The sequence below is a fragment of the Callithrix jacchus genome, chromosome 10, assembly GCF_049354715.1.
Source record: "Callithrix jacchus isolate 240 chromosome 10, calJac240_pri, whole genome shotgun sequence".
Taxonomy (NCBI): Eukaryota; Metazoa; Chordata; class Mammalia; order Primates; family Cebidae; genus Callithrix; species Callithrix jacchus.
In genome coordinates, this window is record NC_133511.1 from 77,803,123 (window position 1) to 77,817,139 (window position 14,017).

At 33.9% G+C, this 14,017-nt stretch overlaps 1 protein-coding gene across 12 annotated transcripts in view; it reads left to right on the forward strand.

Moving 5' to 3' along the window:
- The window catches only part of USP47 (ubiquitin specific peptidase 47), a 140,087-nt gene that overhangs the window by 102,428 nt on the left and 23,642 nt on the right, over window positions 1-14,017 (forward strand). For all 12 annotated transcript variants that reach the window (XM_078340513.1, XM_035265783.3, XM_017977912.5 and 9 more), the window contains 6 exons: window positions 5,265-5,396; window positions 5,866-5,942; window positions 6,518-6,573; window positions 9,545-9,657; window positions 10,349-10,453; window positions 13,103-13,310. In XM_078340513.1, coding sequence (XP_078196639.1) covers window positions 5,265-5,396; window positions 5,866-5,942; window positions 6,518-6,573; window positions 9,545-9,657; window positions 10,349-10,453; window positions 13,103-13,310 — 691 coding nt within the window. The remainder of the gene's footprint in view (window positions 1-5,264; window positions 5,397-5,865; window positions 5,943-6,517; window positions 6,574-9,544; window positions 9,658-10,348; window positions 10,454-13,102; window positions 13,311-14,017) is intronic.

Below are 14,017 nucleotides of genomic sequence, written 5' to 3' on the forward strand. Positions count from 1 at the left end.
TTTTATCTTTGTTCTATAAGGGTACCTGCCAGTTGTCAGCCTGAGCTCTCCTTTATGATGTGTCTCTGAATATATGGGGGTTGGGGAGCTGCTTAAGGAGACGGTGTGTTCCTTATAGGTGCTCAGGTGCTGGGCTGTGAGCTCCATTGTTCAGTTCAGAGCTGATGGGCTGGTACCTTTAAGTGTACTGCAGCAGAACTCATAACCACCTTTTTTCCCTGGTGCTCTGTCCTGGGAAGTTGGGCTTTATTTATAAATTCCTGACATGCTGCTGCCTTTTTTCAGAGATGCCCTGTCCAGCAAGGAGGTAGCTAGTCACATTCTGCCAGCAGAGGCGTTGCTGAGCTCCCATTGGCTCTGCCCAGCTGCTGTGTGAACTTCCTTGTGGTTTTGTTTATAGAGGTATAGTTAGAACTGCCTCAGTAATGGCAGATGCCCTTCTCCCTCCAGAGCTGGACTGTCCCTTGTCCAGCTGTGCTTGCTGTGAAATTCTCAATCCAGAGCGTTTCAGATTGCTGGTCTTTTTAGGGGTAGGAACCCCCCAAGCCAGATCACCTGGCTCCCTGTTTCAGCCCCCTTTTTTTCAGTTGATTGGGTGACTCTGTCTCCCAGGCATTCCAGCTTCCAGTTGAAATGGCGCCCATATTTGTGTAAGGTTTTTGTGCAGAGACCCATTGTGCTGGCTGAAACAGCCATGCTGGAGACTCATGGCACTTTTCTGCCTGGGAATCTCCTGGTCTGTGGGCAGTGAAAACTCGTTTGGAAATGCAGTGATCACTCACCCTCTGCGTTCTGGCTGGGAACTGCACTCCAGAGCTGTTCCTATTCGGCCATCTTGGATCATCTCCTAGAAGTGATTATTTATTTATTTTATTTCTATAACAGATATAGTGCTTTTCAGGTTATCTCCTTCTCCTTTTTGAGTTTTGGTGGTTTGTGATTTTTAAGAAGTTGGTCCATTTTATGTAAGTTATCAAATATGTGGGCATAGAATTGTTCAAAGTATTCCTTTATTGTCCTTTTAATGTAAGGATGAACCTTCTTTTATTTCTGATATTGACAATTTGTGTAGTTTTTTTTTCCTTAGCCTAGAGATTGACCAACTGTATGACATTTTTTTTCTTCCAAAGGACCAGCTTTTGGTTTTGTTCATTCACTTTTTCTATTTTCAGTATTGGTAAAGATCGCATTAAACCTATAGATCACTTTGTAGTGTGGCATTCTAAGCCATATTAAGCCTTCTAGTTCATGAACACAGGATATCTTTCTATTTATTTGTATCTTTAATTTCTTTCCTTGATGTTTCATGGTTTTTTTTCAGTATATTAGTCTTCTGCCTCCTTGTTTAAATTTATTCCTAAGAATTTTATTCTATTATAAATGGAATTCCTTTATTAATTTTCTTTTTGGATTGTTAGTGTTAGTGTAACGATAAATTGTTAGTATTTAGAAATGAAACAGATTTGCGAGTGTGTTGATTTTGTATCTTGCACTTTACTGAATTTACTTGTTAGGGTTTTTTTAATGTGGAATCTTTATTTTCTACATACAAGATTGTCATTTGTGAGCAGAAATAATTTTTCTTCTTTCTTTCCTATTTGGATTCCTTTTAATTCTTACTCTTGCCTGATTGCTCTGGCTAGGACTTCCAGTACTATGTTGAATAGAAGTGATATGAATGAGCATCTTTTTTTTGTTCCTGATCTTAGAAGGAAAACTTTTAGTTTTTCATCATTTAATGTGATGGTGGCTGTGGGTTTTTCATTTAAGGCTTTCATTATGTTGAGATAATTTCCTTCTATTCCCACTTGAGTGTTTTTATCATGAAAGGATGTTTAATTTTGTCAGATGCTTTTTCTTTATCAATTGAAATGATCCTGTGGGTTTTTTTTCATTCTGTTAATGTGGTGTATGTATTACGTTGATCACTTAGGCATGATCTGTAGTCCTTTAGTGTGTTATTGAAGTTGGTTTGCTAGTATTTTGTTAAGAATTTATGCATGAATATTCATCAAAGAGATACTGTTCTATAGTTTTTAGTATCTTTGTCTAATTTTGTTGTCGGTGTCATGCTGACCTCATTTGTATGAGTTTGGAAGTTTTTCCCTTTTTATGTTTTCAGAAAGTTCAAGAAGGATTGCTGTTAATTCTTTAAATGTTTGATAAAATTCTGTAGCAAAGCCACCTGGTCCTGGGCTTCTCTTTGTTGAGAGGTTTTTGATTACTGATTCAACCTCCTTACTAATTATAGATGTGTTCAGATTTTTTATGTCTTCTTGAGTCAGCCTTAATTAACTGTATGTTTGCAGAAATGTATGTTTTTTTTAGGGTATCTAATTTGTTGGCATACAGTCGTTCATAGTAGTCTCTTAGGAACCTTTTTATTTCTGTGGCGTCAGTATAATGTCTCCTCTTTCATTTCTGATTTTCGTTATTTGAGTCTTTTCTCTTTCTTAGCCTAGCTAAGGGTTTGTTAACTTTGTTGATCTTTTCAAAAAGCTAACTCTTAGTTTCATTATTTTTTTTCTATTCTCTATTTAATTTCTGCTCTAATCTTTATTTCCTTTCTTCTGCTATTTAGTTTACTTCTTTTTCTTACATCCCTCTCCCCAACTTAGTTTGTTCTTCTATTTCTAGTTCCTTGAGGTATAAAGTTAGGTTGTTGATTTTAAATGTCGTCTTCTTCATCTTCTTCTTTTTTTTAATGTAGACATTTACATCCACAACCTATCCTCTTTTGCTTTATCCCATAAGTTTTGGTGTGTTATGTTTTTGTTTTCATTTGTCTCAGTATATATTCTAATTTCCTTTGTGGTTTCTTCTTTGACCCATTGGTTGTTTGAGAATGTGTTTAAAACAACTTACAGATATTTCTGAATTTTCTAGTTTTTCTTTTACTATTGATTTCTAGTTTCTCTCCTTTACTTTTAAAGAATTATTTCTCTGGATACAGAATTCTAAGTTGGTGGTAATTTTTCTTTCAACACGAAATATTTTACTACACTCTCCTTGCTTATGGTTTATAATGAAAAGTGTGCTATAATTCTTATCCTTGTCCCTTTATAGGTAAGGTGATTCCCCCCTCTGCCTCTCATGAAGATTTTTTTTGTCTTTAATTTTGTTCAGTTTGAACATGATATGCCTAAACATGGGAGTTTTTGTTTTTGTTGTTTTGGTTTTTGCTTTATTGGGCAGGGTGGGTATTTATTCTGTTTGGTGTTGAGCTTCCAGGTCTGTTGTTTAGTGTTACCATTTTTTGTAAATAAAGATTTATTGGAACACAATCACTCTAGTTGTTTACATATTGTGTATGTCTGGTTTAGTACTATAATGACAGAGTTGAGTAGTTTTGACAGAAACTACTCACTATTTGGCCCAGAAAGCCTAAAATACTCACTATTTGACCCTTGCATTAGTGGATCAAATAATTTACATTTTAGTTCTCAGTTTGCCATTAATAAACTGTATCACTTTGGGCAAATCATTTAAGATGTGTGTCTTTCACTTGCTACGTTTTGGAGGAATTTGGACTAGATGCTTTCTATTCTACTCAGATCTAGAAATTTATACTTCTGTTTGCTAGCACCATGTTTGAAGATGTATCCCCTTTTTATTAAGAGTAATGTATTGCTTTGTTAAATAGTATTAAAGGAGAAGACTATGTTAGGATATGTTTTTATGTAATTTTATTTACAAATTATGCTAGATTTGGATGATGGCACTTTCCTTCCTACTTTTTAGCAATATATTTGTGATTTGAAACTAAAATTATCATATTTGAGAACCCTTAACTCTGTCATGACTGTATTATTTTTGCTTTAAAATATGTTATATACAATTCTAATTTGGAAGGCAATTCAGTCTTCTGAATATACCAGAATTATTGTCATCTAGAAGTTGCTACTATTATAATTTTCCAGGAAAGTAATTATGTTGGCTTTGATCATTGTGATAAAACTTAAAAAATGTATAGATGTTGATCTGTAGGCTTTTTCTGTATTTTATTTTTAAATGGGGGACTGCTTATCATAAGATACTGTTCATATCATTCAGTCATATCAGAATTTTGTCTAGTGTATTACCATATTCAGAGCATTTTAATTTACTAACCTGGAGTTATCACATTTCATAAGTTTTTTAATGCTTTAAACACACCTTTTGGATTGCAAATAAATTCTGAAACTTCCCCTCTGCCACCTCTGTGATTAATTTTAGTTTTAGGAATAAAATTTTGAACCACTTAAACAAGTTTTCAGACATTTTCAAAATTTGTTCTAGAAATTTCACTATTAGCAATATATTGTGGTCCATTTAAAGTTGTTTTAAGATAAATTGGAATGTCTTGAAAGTTCTAGAAGGCTCTAAAATGCTTTTTAGGCAAAGAAGAGAGACAACAAACCCTAGTACTTGTAGAAAAGTAAATAAAATAAAGCTTGTCTGTCATAAACGGGAATCTTCTTATGTCAGACTTTTTAACCTCCTTTCCTTCTCTTGTTTCTGTCTGCCTACATGTTCTTTTTTTTGTGATAGAGTTACTGGTCTGCAAAGTCTTCATTATCTCAAACTGTCTTAGGAGTTGTCCTAAAAACAAGTCATTATAAATAACCTCTTTTTTTTAAACAAGTTGCCTCTTTTCTCCTGTTTTCTTCCACAAATACTTAAGTTTGCTTAAAATAATCTTTACTTCCAAACTTTAAAGTAGTATTTGCAGAAGAGGAAGCTAAAGAAATAATTTTAATTTATTGTAGATATAGTATAATTCAGGATTCATTCTTAATATAAGAGAGATAAATTAGTAGATGATGACATCTCAGATAATGTATGAATACATTAGAAGATGTTTCAAATAATTATATTCCTCAGCTCTTTTGTAAAGGAAATAGAATTTGAATAAGAAACAGTATGTTGCTAGGAATTTCTTTCATCAACTGTGCATTTTAGAACAGCGTTTTAGTTAGCATCTGTTTCTGAAATTTTCGATTATTATTTAATTTTTACATATATAAGCTTATAGATATATATATAGTTTCAAAGGTTATAGCATAATTAAAATGTGAAAGAATACACTGATGAAACTTGTGTAACTTGTGGTATATACAGTTATTTGGTAACTTGCCATTTTTGTTTTACCTTAGGGAAAGTTGACTTGTGGTGTATAGAACAACTATGTTACTTCTCTGTGTGTTAATAGAGAATAGGAAATACACAAATAAGCGTTCTGTGTTTTTCTTCTCCTCTGAGTAACTTTTATTTTTTCCCCTTAGAACTCCTTGATCTATGAACTTTTCTCTGTTATGGTTCATTCCGGGAGTGCTGCTGGTGGTCATTATTATGCATGTATAAAGTCATTCAGTGATGAGCAGTGGTACAGCTTCAATGATCAACATGTCAGCAGGGTAAGGATATGTCCTTTAAGATTATTACTCTGAAAGATGGGAATAGGGATGTACCTAAACAACAGTAAGGTTTATTAAGGATGAGTGAATCTGTCTGGTGATACATCTTAAGACTCATATCAAACCAGTCTTTAATTTTTGCTTTTATTAAAGTTCTTGCCTTTTTATTATTTGTTTTGCTTATTTGTTTGGGGCTTGCTGAATATCTCCAGAGATAGACTACCAATTTTCCTCTGGACCTGAGCCTTATAGGTGCTACTTTTACTTTACACTTGATTAGGAACACTGGAACTGACTGGCTGGTAAGCAGCCACTAATTATGATTAAATTTTGTGAATTGGTATCTGTGTGAGCAATCATGAAGGTCTTTGATAGCATTTAACTCTGAGGCTAAAGATTGAGTTACATATTGACATTAATGTGAAGTGTTACAGAATTTGCAAAAAGAAATCATGTAACACATTTTCAGATAACACAAGAGGACATTAAGAAAACACATGGTGGATCTTCAGGAAGCAGAGGATATTATTCCAGTGCTTTTGCAAGGTAAACAGTTTTCTAATTTTCAGTGTTTAAAAGTTAGAATTAATTATAGCTTCTCAATATTTTTTATCATCAAAGATTTAACCCAGGTATTGACAGACTACAACCCATAAGCCAAATCCAACCTGCCTCCATATTTTGGAAATCAGGTTTGAACATTGACATAGCCATTGTTTCTATATTACGTGCTAATGCTTTTACAGTATAATAACATAGTTGAGTAGTTGCAGCACAGACCATATGGCCTGCAAAGCTTATGATACTACTATTTTGTCCTTACCAGAAAAAACTTGCTGGCTCCTGACTTAACTGTTGTATGTAGACATTCCATTACAGTTTTGTTGAAGGCTTTACTGTGTTATAAAGAGGAGATACAGAATCTTCTCTAAATATGATAAGTGGAAACAGATTTTCCTCTTATTGGCAGCGTTTTAAATCTGAATGAGTCTGTGAACAGTGGCATGATTTTCTAATTGTTTTAAAAAAAATCACAATTTAAAATAAATGTTTCATGCTTAGAAGTGGAATCTTTACAATCTACTTTTTGTCCCTATTAATCTTTTTTATATTTCTACTAGTTCCACAAATGCATATATGCTGATCTATAGACTGAAGGATCCAGCCAGAAATGCAAGTATGTTCACCTACAGTTATATGATTTTAATCTGTGTTGTTAACTAATTTATTTTGTAAGTTTTGCAAACCCAGATAACTACTTTTAAATGATGCGATAATTAAGTTGTTTTATGCCTGGAAGAGTTATGTACAAAGACTTTTAAAATAATGCCAAACGGTAAGGACCTTAAAAAAGTGTTGTTGAATTATTTTTTTAAGATACGAAGAGACAAAACTACATTGAATAAATTGAATGTTTGTTAATAGTAAGATTGTATAAAATGCAGTTTGATGCAGGAATGATAAACCCAGCTTTGTCCTAACTCATCATCTGTGTGTTCTAGAGCAACCTTTCTAAGCTTTTCTTTTCTTTTTTTGAAACGGATTGTCGCTCTGTCATCCAGGCTAGAGTGCAGTGGTGCAGTCTTGGCTCACTGCAGCCTCCGCCTCTTGAGTTCAAGTGATTGTCCTGTCTCAGCCTCCTGAGTAGTGAGGATTACAGGCATGCACCACCACACCCAGCTAATTTTTGTATTTTTAATAGAGACGGGGTTTCGCCATGTTGGCCAGGCAGGTCTCAAACTCCTGACCTCAGGTGATCCATCCACCTTGGCCTCCCAAGGTGCTGGGATTACATAGTTGTGTGCCACTACACCAGCCAACCTTGCTAAGCCTTTCTTTACACATCTGTAAAATGTGTATAATTGTATTTTATAGTGTTGTTATAAAAATTTTAATGAGATAACATTTTCAACATTTAGCATCATATCTGATATATAGTAAAAAATTAAATTTAATGATTATTGCTTTCTTTCAATGTCAAGTTTTTGGAGTATTTTAATATTTAAATGCTTTGATTGGGGATCCTGGGTGACCTGAACTTTTGATTTATCACTCTGAAAACATTTTTGGAAACTAGAGTTAAGTATTTATACTTTTTTAATTTAAAAGCAAGTAAAGTTTTATGTATCTATTACACGTGTTTTATGTGTTGTATTAAGAACCTCGGAAATAATCCAGTATATGAAGCATGTTTGTTTGGCTTTTTAAATAATTATTGCTTTTTAAAAATCACAGTTTTTGTTTTTCCTTGCTAATTCTGACTCTCTCAGGCTGTATTGCAAATATGTCGGGGAGTGTGTACATACTGATACATATACAGATGATGTGTTTGCTCATGGTCTTTTCATAATTAAAATGTAATCACAATCTTTGATTTCAGTATATTTTCTTTGTTTAGAAACTGTCATTGCTATTAGTCTGTTTCAAGCATTATGTTTTTATTCACATTTTTGTAAACCCTCATTAGATGGTGAATTCACTTGGTACAAGATTAGGATTTACTCATCTTCTCACATAAAGTATATTACAGGATCTGTCATATAATAACATTCAATGATTTACTATGGAATTATTGAAAAAATAAGTGAAAATTATAATGTCATTTCAGAACAGAGACTTAAGAGCAAAAGTAATCATTTGTACTAGCAAAAGTAATCTATGCCAAAGTTGTCCCAAATCATAGCTATCTGGAAGCAGAGCCAGTATTGTAATTCATGTCCTTCATGTGGACCCAGCCTTCCAAAAGTGCAGTAACTCAGCCTTCCTTTACTCCCCCAACTCTAGTTTTGTTATAAAGCACCAGAGGGCGCTGTATGATATGGAATATTTTTAAAATCAGAGCACTTTCCTAGAAGCAACAGCTTTTACGTTTTACAGACGCATGCCGTTTTTGATGTAAATTATTTTCCCTTTTTAATGCCAAATAATCATTGGTTTTATTAAATGGTGTCATAATTTCATAGTGTCACTTTGAATACTTTAAAGTATATATGAAGTTGTGATTATTAAGAAAAACTTTAATTATAGATGAGTCTGTAGTATTTTTTGCATATATTTTTTCCCTTTAGCTAGTTGTTTAAAAGTGGCCTCAGAAATTATATTAGGCTGTCCTTGCATTGCTGTAAAGCAATACCCAAAACTGGGTAATTTGAAAAGAAAAGAAGTTTAATTGGCTCACAGGTCTGCAGGCTCTGCAGGAAGCATGATGCTCAGCTTCTGAGGAAGCCTCAGGGAGCCTTCGGTCATGGCAGAAGGCAGTATGGAAACAGGCATTTCACATGGCATAAGCAGGAACAAGCAAGTTGCAGGGGGTCAGGGGGGTGCCACACACTTTTAAATGACAAGAACTCCTGAGAACTCACTGTCACAAGGACAGCACCAAGCCATGAGGAATCTACCCCCATGACCCAGACACCTCCCACCTGGCCCCTCCTCCAGTACTGGGGATTACAATTTAGCATGAGATTTGGACGAGGACAAATGTCCAAACTATATCACAAATAATCATCACTTTTTGTATTCACATGAATCTTGACCATATAGAGAGGGAGAAATCCAATAGGTGAAGTTGTCAGTTTTGTGACTCTGTTTTCTTTGGTTAGGAGGCAGCTAAAGACTGCTTTGAGAACACAGGAAAGATGGTAATAAACAAATAGATAGCATTTAGTGGCAGCAACAGCAGCAGCACTTTATTAGATATTTTTATATCTCAGGTAGTAACTTTATGAGGTAGATGATATTAATAAGCTAAAGAGACCTACATTTGGAGAAGTAAACTTGCCCAAGGTCACACAGTTTGATGGGGATGGCATGATATGAAGTCAGAAATAATTTTATTTTCAAGTTTCAGAGGGCTTTTTCATTCTAAAATATTAATTCACATACTGGAGTTGTTCTAGAGCCAAGAGCCATTTTGAATAAATACATGGTTCTTTAAGATATGATACCTAACCATGTGTCCCTGTTAACTACCTTTTCAACCCTTTTCTGGATGAAGTTTGTGTTCCAAGTTGAGAGAAGGATATAACTGAGATATGTCTCTATGAGTGCTGTATAGAAGTATATACTATGGGAGCATAGTGAAGCAGAATGAGTAAAGGGAGCTCAGTTTCAGTGACACTGTTTTATCCTGTTTTTATTACTAATAGAATTTCTAGAAGTGGATGAATACCCAGAACATATTAAAAACTTGGTGCAGAAAGAGAGAGAGTTGGAAGAACAAGAAAAGAGACAACGAGAAATTGAGCGTAATACATGCAAGGTTGAATTCCATAATTTTATTTTTAATTGAAAGTGTTATTTTTAAGCTTGCTTAACTGCAGTTCTCATGACTAACTCATTGATTCTTTAGACAGTTATGCCATCATGATCACTGAACAATGTAACCAATCATACTATAAAGGTAAAATTTGATTTGATGTGTAAAAACCCAGTAATATATGTAGTGACGGTGCTCAGTGCTGGTGAAGCCACAGTTGAGGTAGACATTCTCTTATCCTACTAAAAGAAAAGAAATCAGTAAAAACTGTATAGAAATTGAATAGTGTTTATTAAGCAAATTCATATTCTTTTACATAATTTCTCCTACAGAATTATTTCCTAATGAAATAATCACAGTTACTGTAAAAATCTTGATTACAGGGATATTCATTATAGTATTCTACAAATTAGGGAAAAATTGGAAACAACCCAAATGTTTATTGGTAGGGAGGTGATTACATAAATTATACTTGTGTGTGAGGAAACATACGGTTGTTAAAATTAATGTTTTTTAGTTTTTTTATGGCATGAGTCAGTATCAATTACTAAGTAAGAATAGATACAAGAAAGAATGATCTCAATTATGTTTTTTTTTTAATTGTAGTATTTTGACAATTAGAATGCTATTTACAGAAGAATTGAATTTTGACTCTTGAATTGCAGAGTTGATGATGATATTTTATATTTTCTAGATAAAATTATTCTGTTTGCATCCTGCAAAACAAGTAATGATGGAAAATAAATTGGAGGTTCATAAGGATAAGACATTAAAGGAAGCAGTAGAAATGGCTTATAAGGTATGTTTAATTGCATCATTGACATTTGCTAATATAACAGTATTAACATAATTTCCCAAGTTTTTATTATGGATAATGATTATATAAGCACTTGCAGTAACCTTGGTAACCAGTTAATTTATATCTTACTGAGTATATTTATATCTCTCCTTTGGAGCATATTCAGTTGATTTTGAAAATTTTCTCCCACTGAAAGCCATTTAAACTTTCTAGGTCCCAGAATTAGAAACAAAATTTTATTTGCTCTTTCTATTCATTTAACATACATTTCTTGAGTGTTTACTGTATGAAACAGAGATACCAGAATGAATAAGACAACATGAGGTATTAGAGATACCAAAGGGCACAAGACATGGTTACTGCCCTCATGGAGATTACAATCTATTGGAAAGAACAAACAAAACGTATTTAAACATCACAATTTGCAATTATTTTATTATCTAGGTGCTATAAACACAGTAGTAGTAAATTGAGAAAATTTATTTTGAGACTGTAACCATGAGACAGGGAGACACCTATGCAAAAAGCTGAGGAAGAATATACTGGTCTGTAGTGAGATGCATTATCCATTCTGTCACTGGCCCATGCCCAAGGAAGAATATTCTAAGTAGAGCAAACAGCATATTCAAAAATGCTGAGGTGACAAGATGCTTGGCACGTTTAAGAAACTGAAGAAAGGAGTCATGTGTTTAGATTGTTTTGAATGAGCACAGAGTACCACAAAAGGAAATTAGAGATTTTTGTGAAATAGAAGTTTGCATTTTGTTCTCTAAGAGTAGTGGAAAGATATTAATGAGGTTTGAAAGGCAAATAGGGACATGCTCTTTCACCAAATCATTCTAAATGTCATTTATGGGCCGGGTGCAGTGGCTCATGCCTGTAATCCCAGCACTTTGGGATGCCGAGGCAGGTAGATCACGAGGTCAAGAGATCGAGACCATCCTGGTCAACATGGTGAAACCCCATCTCTACTCAAAATACAAAAAATTAGCTGGGCATGGTGGCACGTGCCTGTAATCCCAGCTACTCAGGAGGCTGAGGCAGGAGAATTGCCTGAACCCAGGAGGCGGAAGTTGCGGTGAGCCAAGATCGCGCCATTGCACTCCAGCCTGGGTAACGAGCAAAACTCCGTCTCAAAAAAAAAAAAAAAAAAAGTCATTTATGATACTTAACAAATTGAAGTTTTTCCCTTTCCATATAAGCATTAACAGAATTTGACTGAAATTAAAGTCATTACCTAGAGAAAAAATTGCATACTGTATCATTTTGTGTATCATTATACATGGAACCAATAAAAGAACTCAACACACAAAATAGCTGACATTGTTTCTCAAAGTGTGATCTAGCACAGTTTGCACCAAAGTCCTATTCTTATTAAAAATGCTAATTGCTGCTTATAAATCAGAATTTCTCTGTTGGAGCACAGGAATAGGCATTGTAACACATATCTCAGGTGATTTTCAGGCATAATCAAGTTTGAGAATCATTTGTGTTATACATCTGGTCCTCCATAGCACTTATCAGGACTGAAATTTTACATTTAATTGTTTGACTATTTTAATAACACTGTCCCTCACTAGACTACAAACACAAGTACAGAAACCATTCTGGTTTTGCTCACAATTTTATTTTCAATACTCTTGCCTAGTATATAGAAAAGTGAAATTGGTTAGCTATGTGAATAGATAAATGAATGAACAAACATTAAAGTGGATAGATGGCTCTGGATTTGCCTCATTTTGGTAAAAATTCTTTAAATATAACGGTGGACTGCAAGCATTAGTCTTAAAAATAGGAAGTAAAAGTTTGCAAACAGAAGACAGAAATAAGTCAATCTCATATACCGAAAATAGAGCTTCATTGCTGGGGATGGGAGTTGGGAAGGAGTAGAGATCAGTGGGGATACACTGAGGCTTACAAGTCTTTAAAATTATAATCACAATTTTAAATGAACATTGAATACTTCTAAGCAATCCTACTATGTTCCTCCAGGAGGCTTATTTCCTATCAAGAGAGTTGTTGCAACCAGGGTATGTCATCTATTAGTGACATAAGCTAGAGGGAAATTTTATGATAGAAATTCCTATACCATGAGCTGTAAGTATTCTGGAGGCTAATATTGAAAGAGGATATCTGGAGAGGAATGAGGTGACACCTGAGAGATACAGAAGCCATACCCTTCATGATGGATCTATGAGACATGCTGTCCTCCTGTACTTAGATTGTTACTAGAGACATGAATTATCAAATCTACTTCCAATTGGATTAAGAAAACAAAAAATGCATATTCTAGTTGGCTGTTTGGTTGTTTTCCTCTATGTTTCCAGCTTAGTTGATTACAAGCAGTAGGTTATAATACATTGATTTTGTTTCTACATCTAAAATTTATGGTGTTAGCTTTTTAAAAAACAAAAATGTATTTCAATTAGTACATGCTTTATATGATCTGAGGGTTAATGAAACATAATTATATAAAAATAACATTTAAGTTATACTTGTAACTTTGATATCTTTGATGCAATCATAAATGTGTGGATTTTATTTGTTAGGGCCTATTGGTAGTGTTAATTATATACAGACTAAAACACTATATACATATTTATATATATGTATATATTTTTTTCTTTCTTGGGGATTGCTTTCTTTTAGATGATGGATTTAGAAGAGGTAATACCCCTGGATTGCTGTCGCCTTGTTAAATACGATGAGTTTCATGATTATCTAGAACGATCATATGAAGGAGAAGAAGATACACCAATGGGACTTCTACTAGGTGGTGTCAAGTCAACATATATGTTTGATCTGCTGTTGGAGACAAGAAAGCCTGATCAGGTTTTCCAGTCTTACAAACCTGGAGGTATCTAAAACCTCTAATTTTACACTATTTTGAGATGTACTCTATTTAAAATTTTCATGAGAAGTTTTTTATTAAAGAAATGAACATAATTTAAATTTTTTATAGGGTATTAAAATGTAGAATAATTTTGAAAGGTTGAGAAGTACTCAGCAACAGCTTGGAATTAAGTTCTAGAGTACTTGCAAATAATTTTATACGTAATTTTAAAAACAACAATGAAAAACAACAAAACTTCTAGCTTACAGTCTTCAGTGGGATTTTTCTTCTTTAGTATGCAGTACTGAATCATTTTGGATGCTGTAAATCCCTAAAGTTATCAGCTGCTCTCTTAGGAAGATCTGTCTTTCTCTTTCTTTCTCTTTATGGAGATCTTGGTCCAAAAAGTATATTTTCATAAAGTCTCAGAAGTAGAGGCTGTTTAGAATTTCTTTGGAAGGGTGGATTTATTATCCCATCACTGTCAGCATTTAAAGTTTTTCTTCATCCTCTCTACTTTTACAGGTCTCAGGGACTTCAGCTTTTCTTTCTTCATTAAATCTATCACATGCACTCAGGACGTTGAGTTGGTTTTTTTTTTTTTCCTTTGAGACTGCTTAGGAAAACCAAAATATCATGCCCCTAGTTTTTCCAGAGACAGTTTTGTAGGGGTTCAGTCAGGGTGGTGGGAAAAATTGTAAAATAGACACAAACCTTTTAGAAGGCGGGAA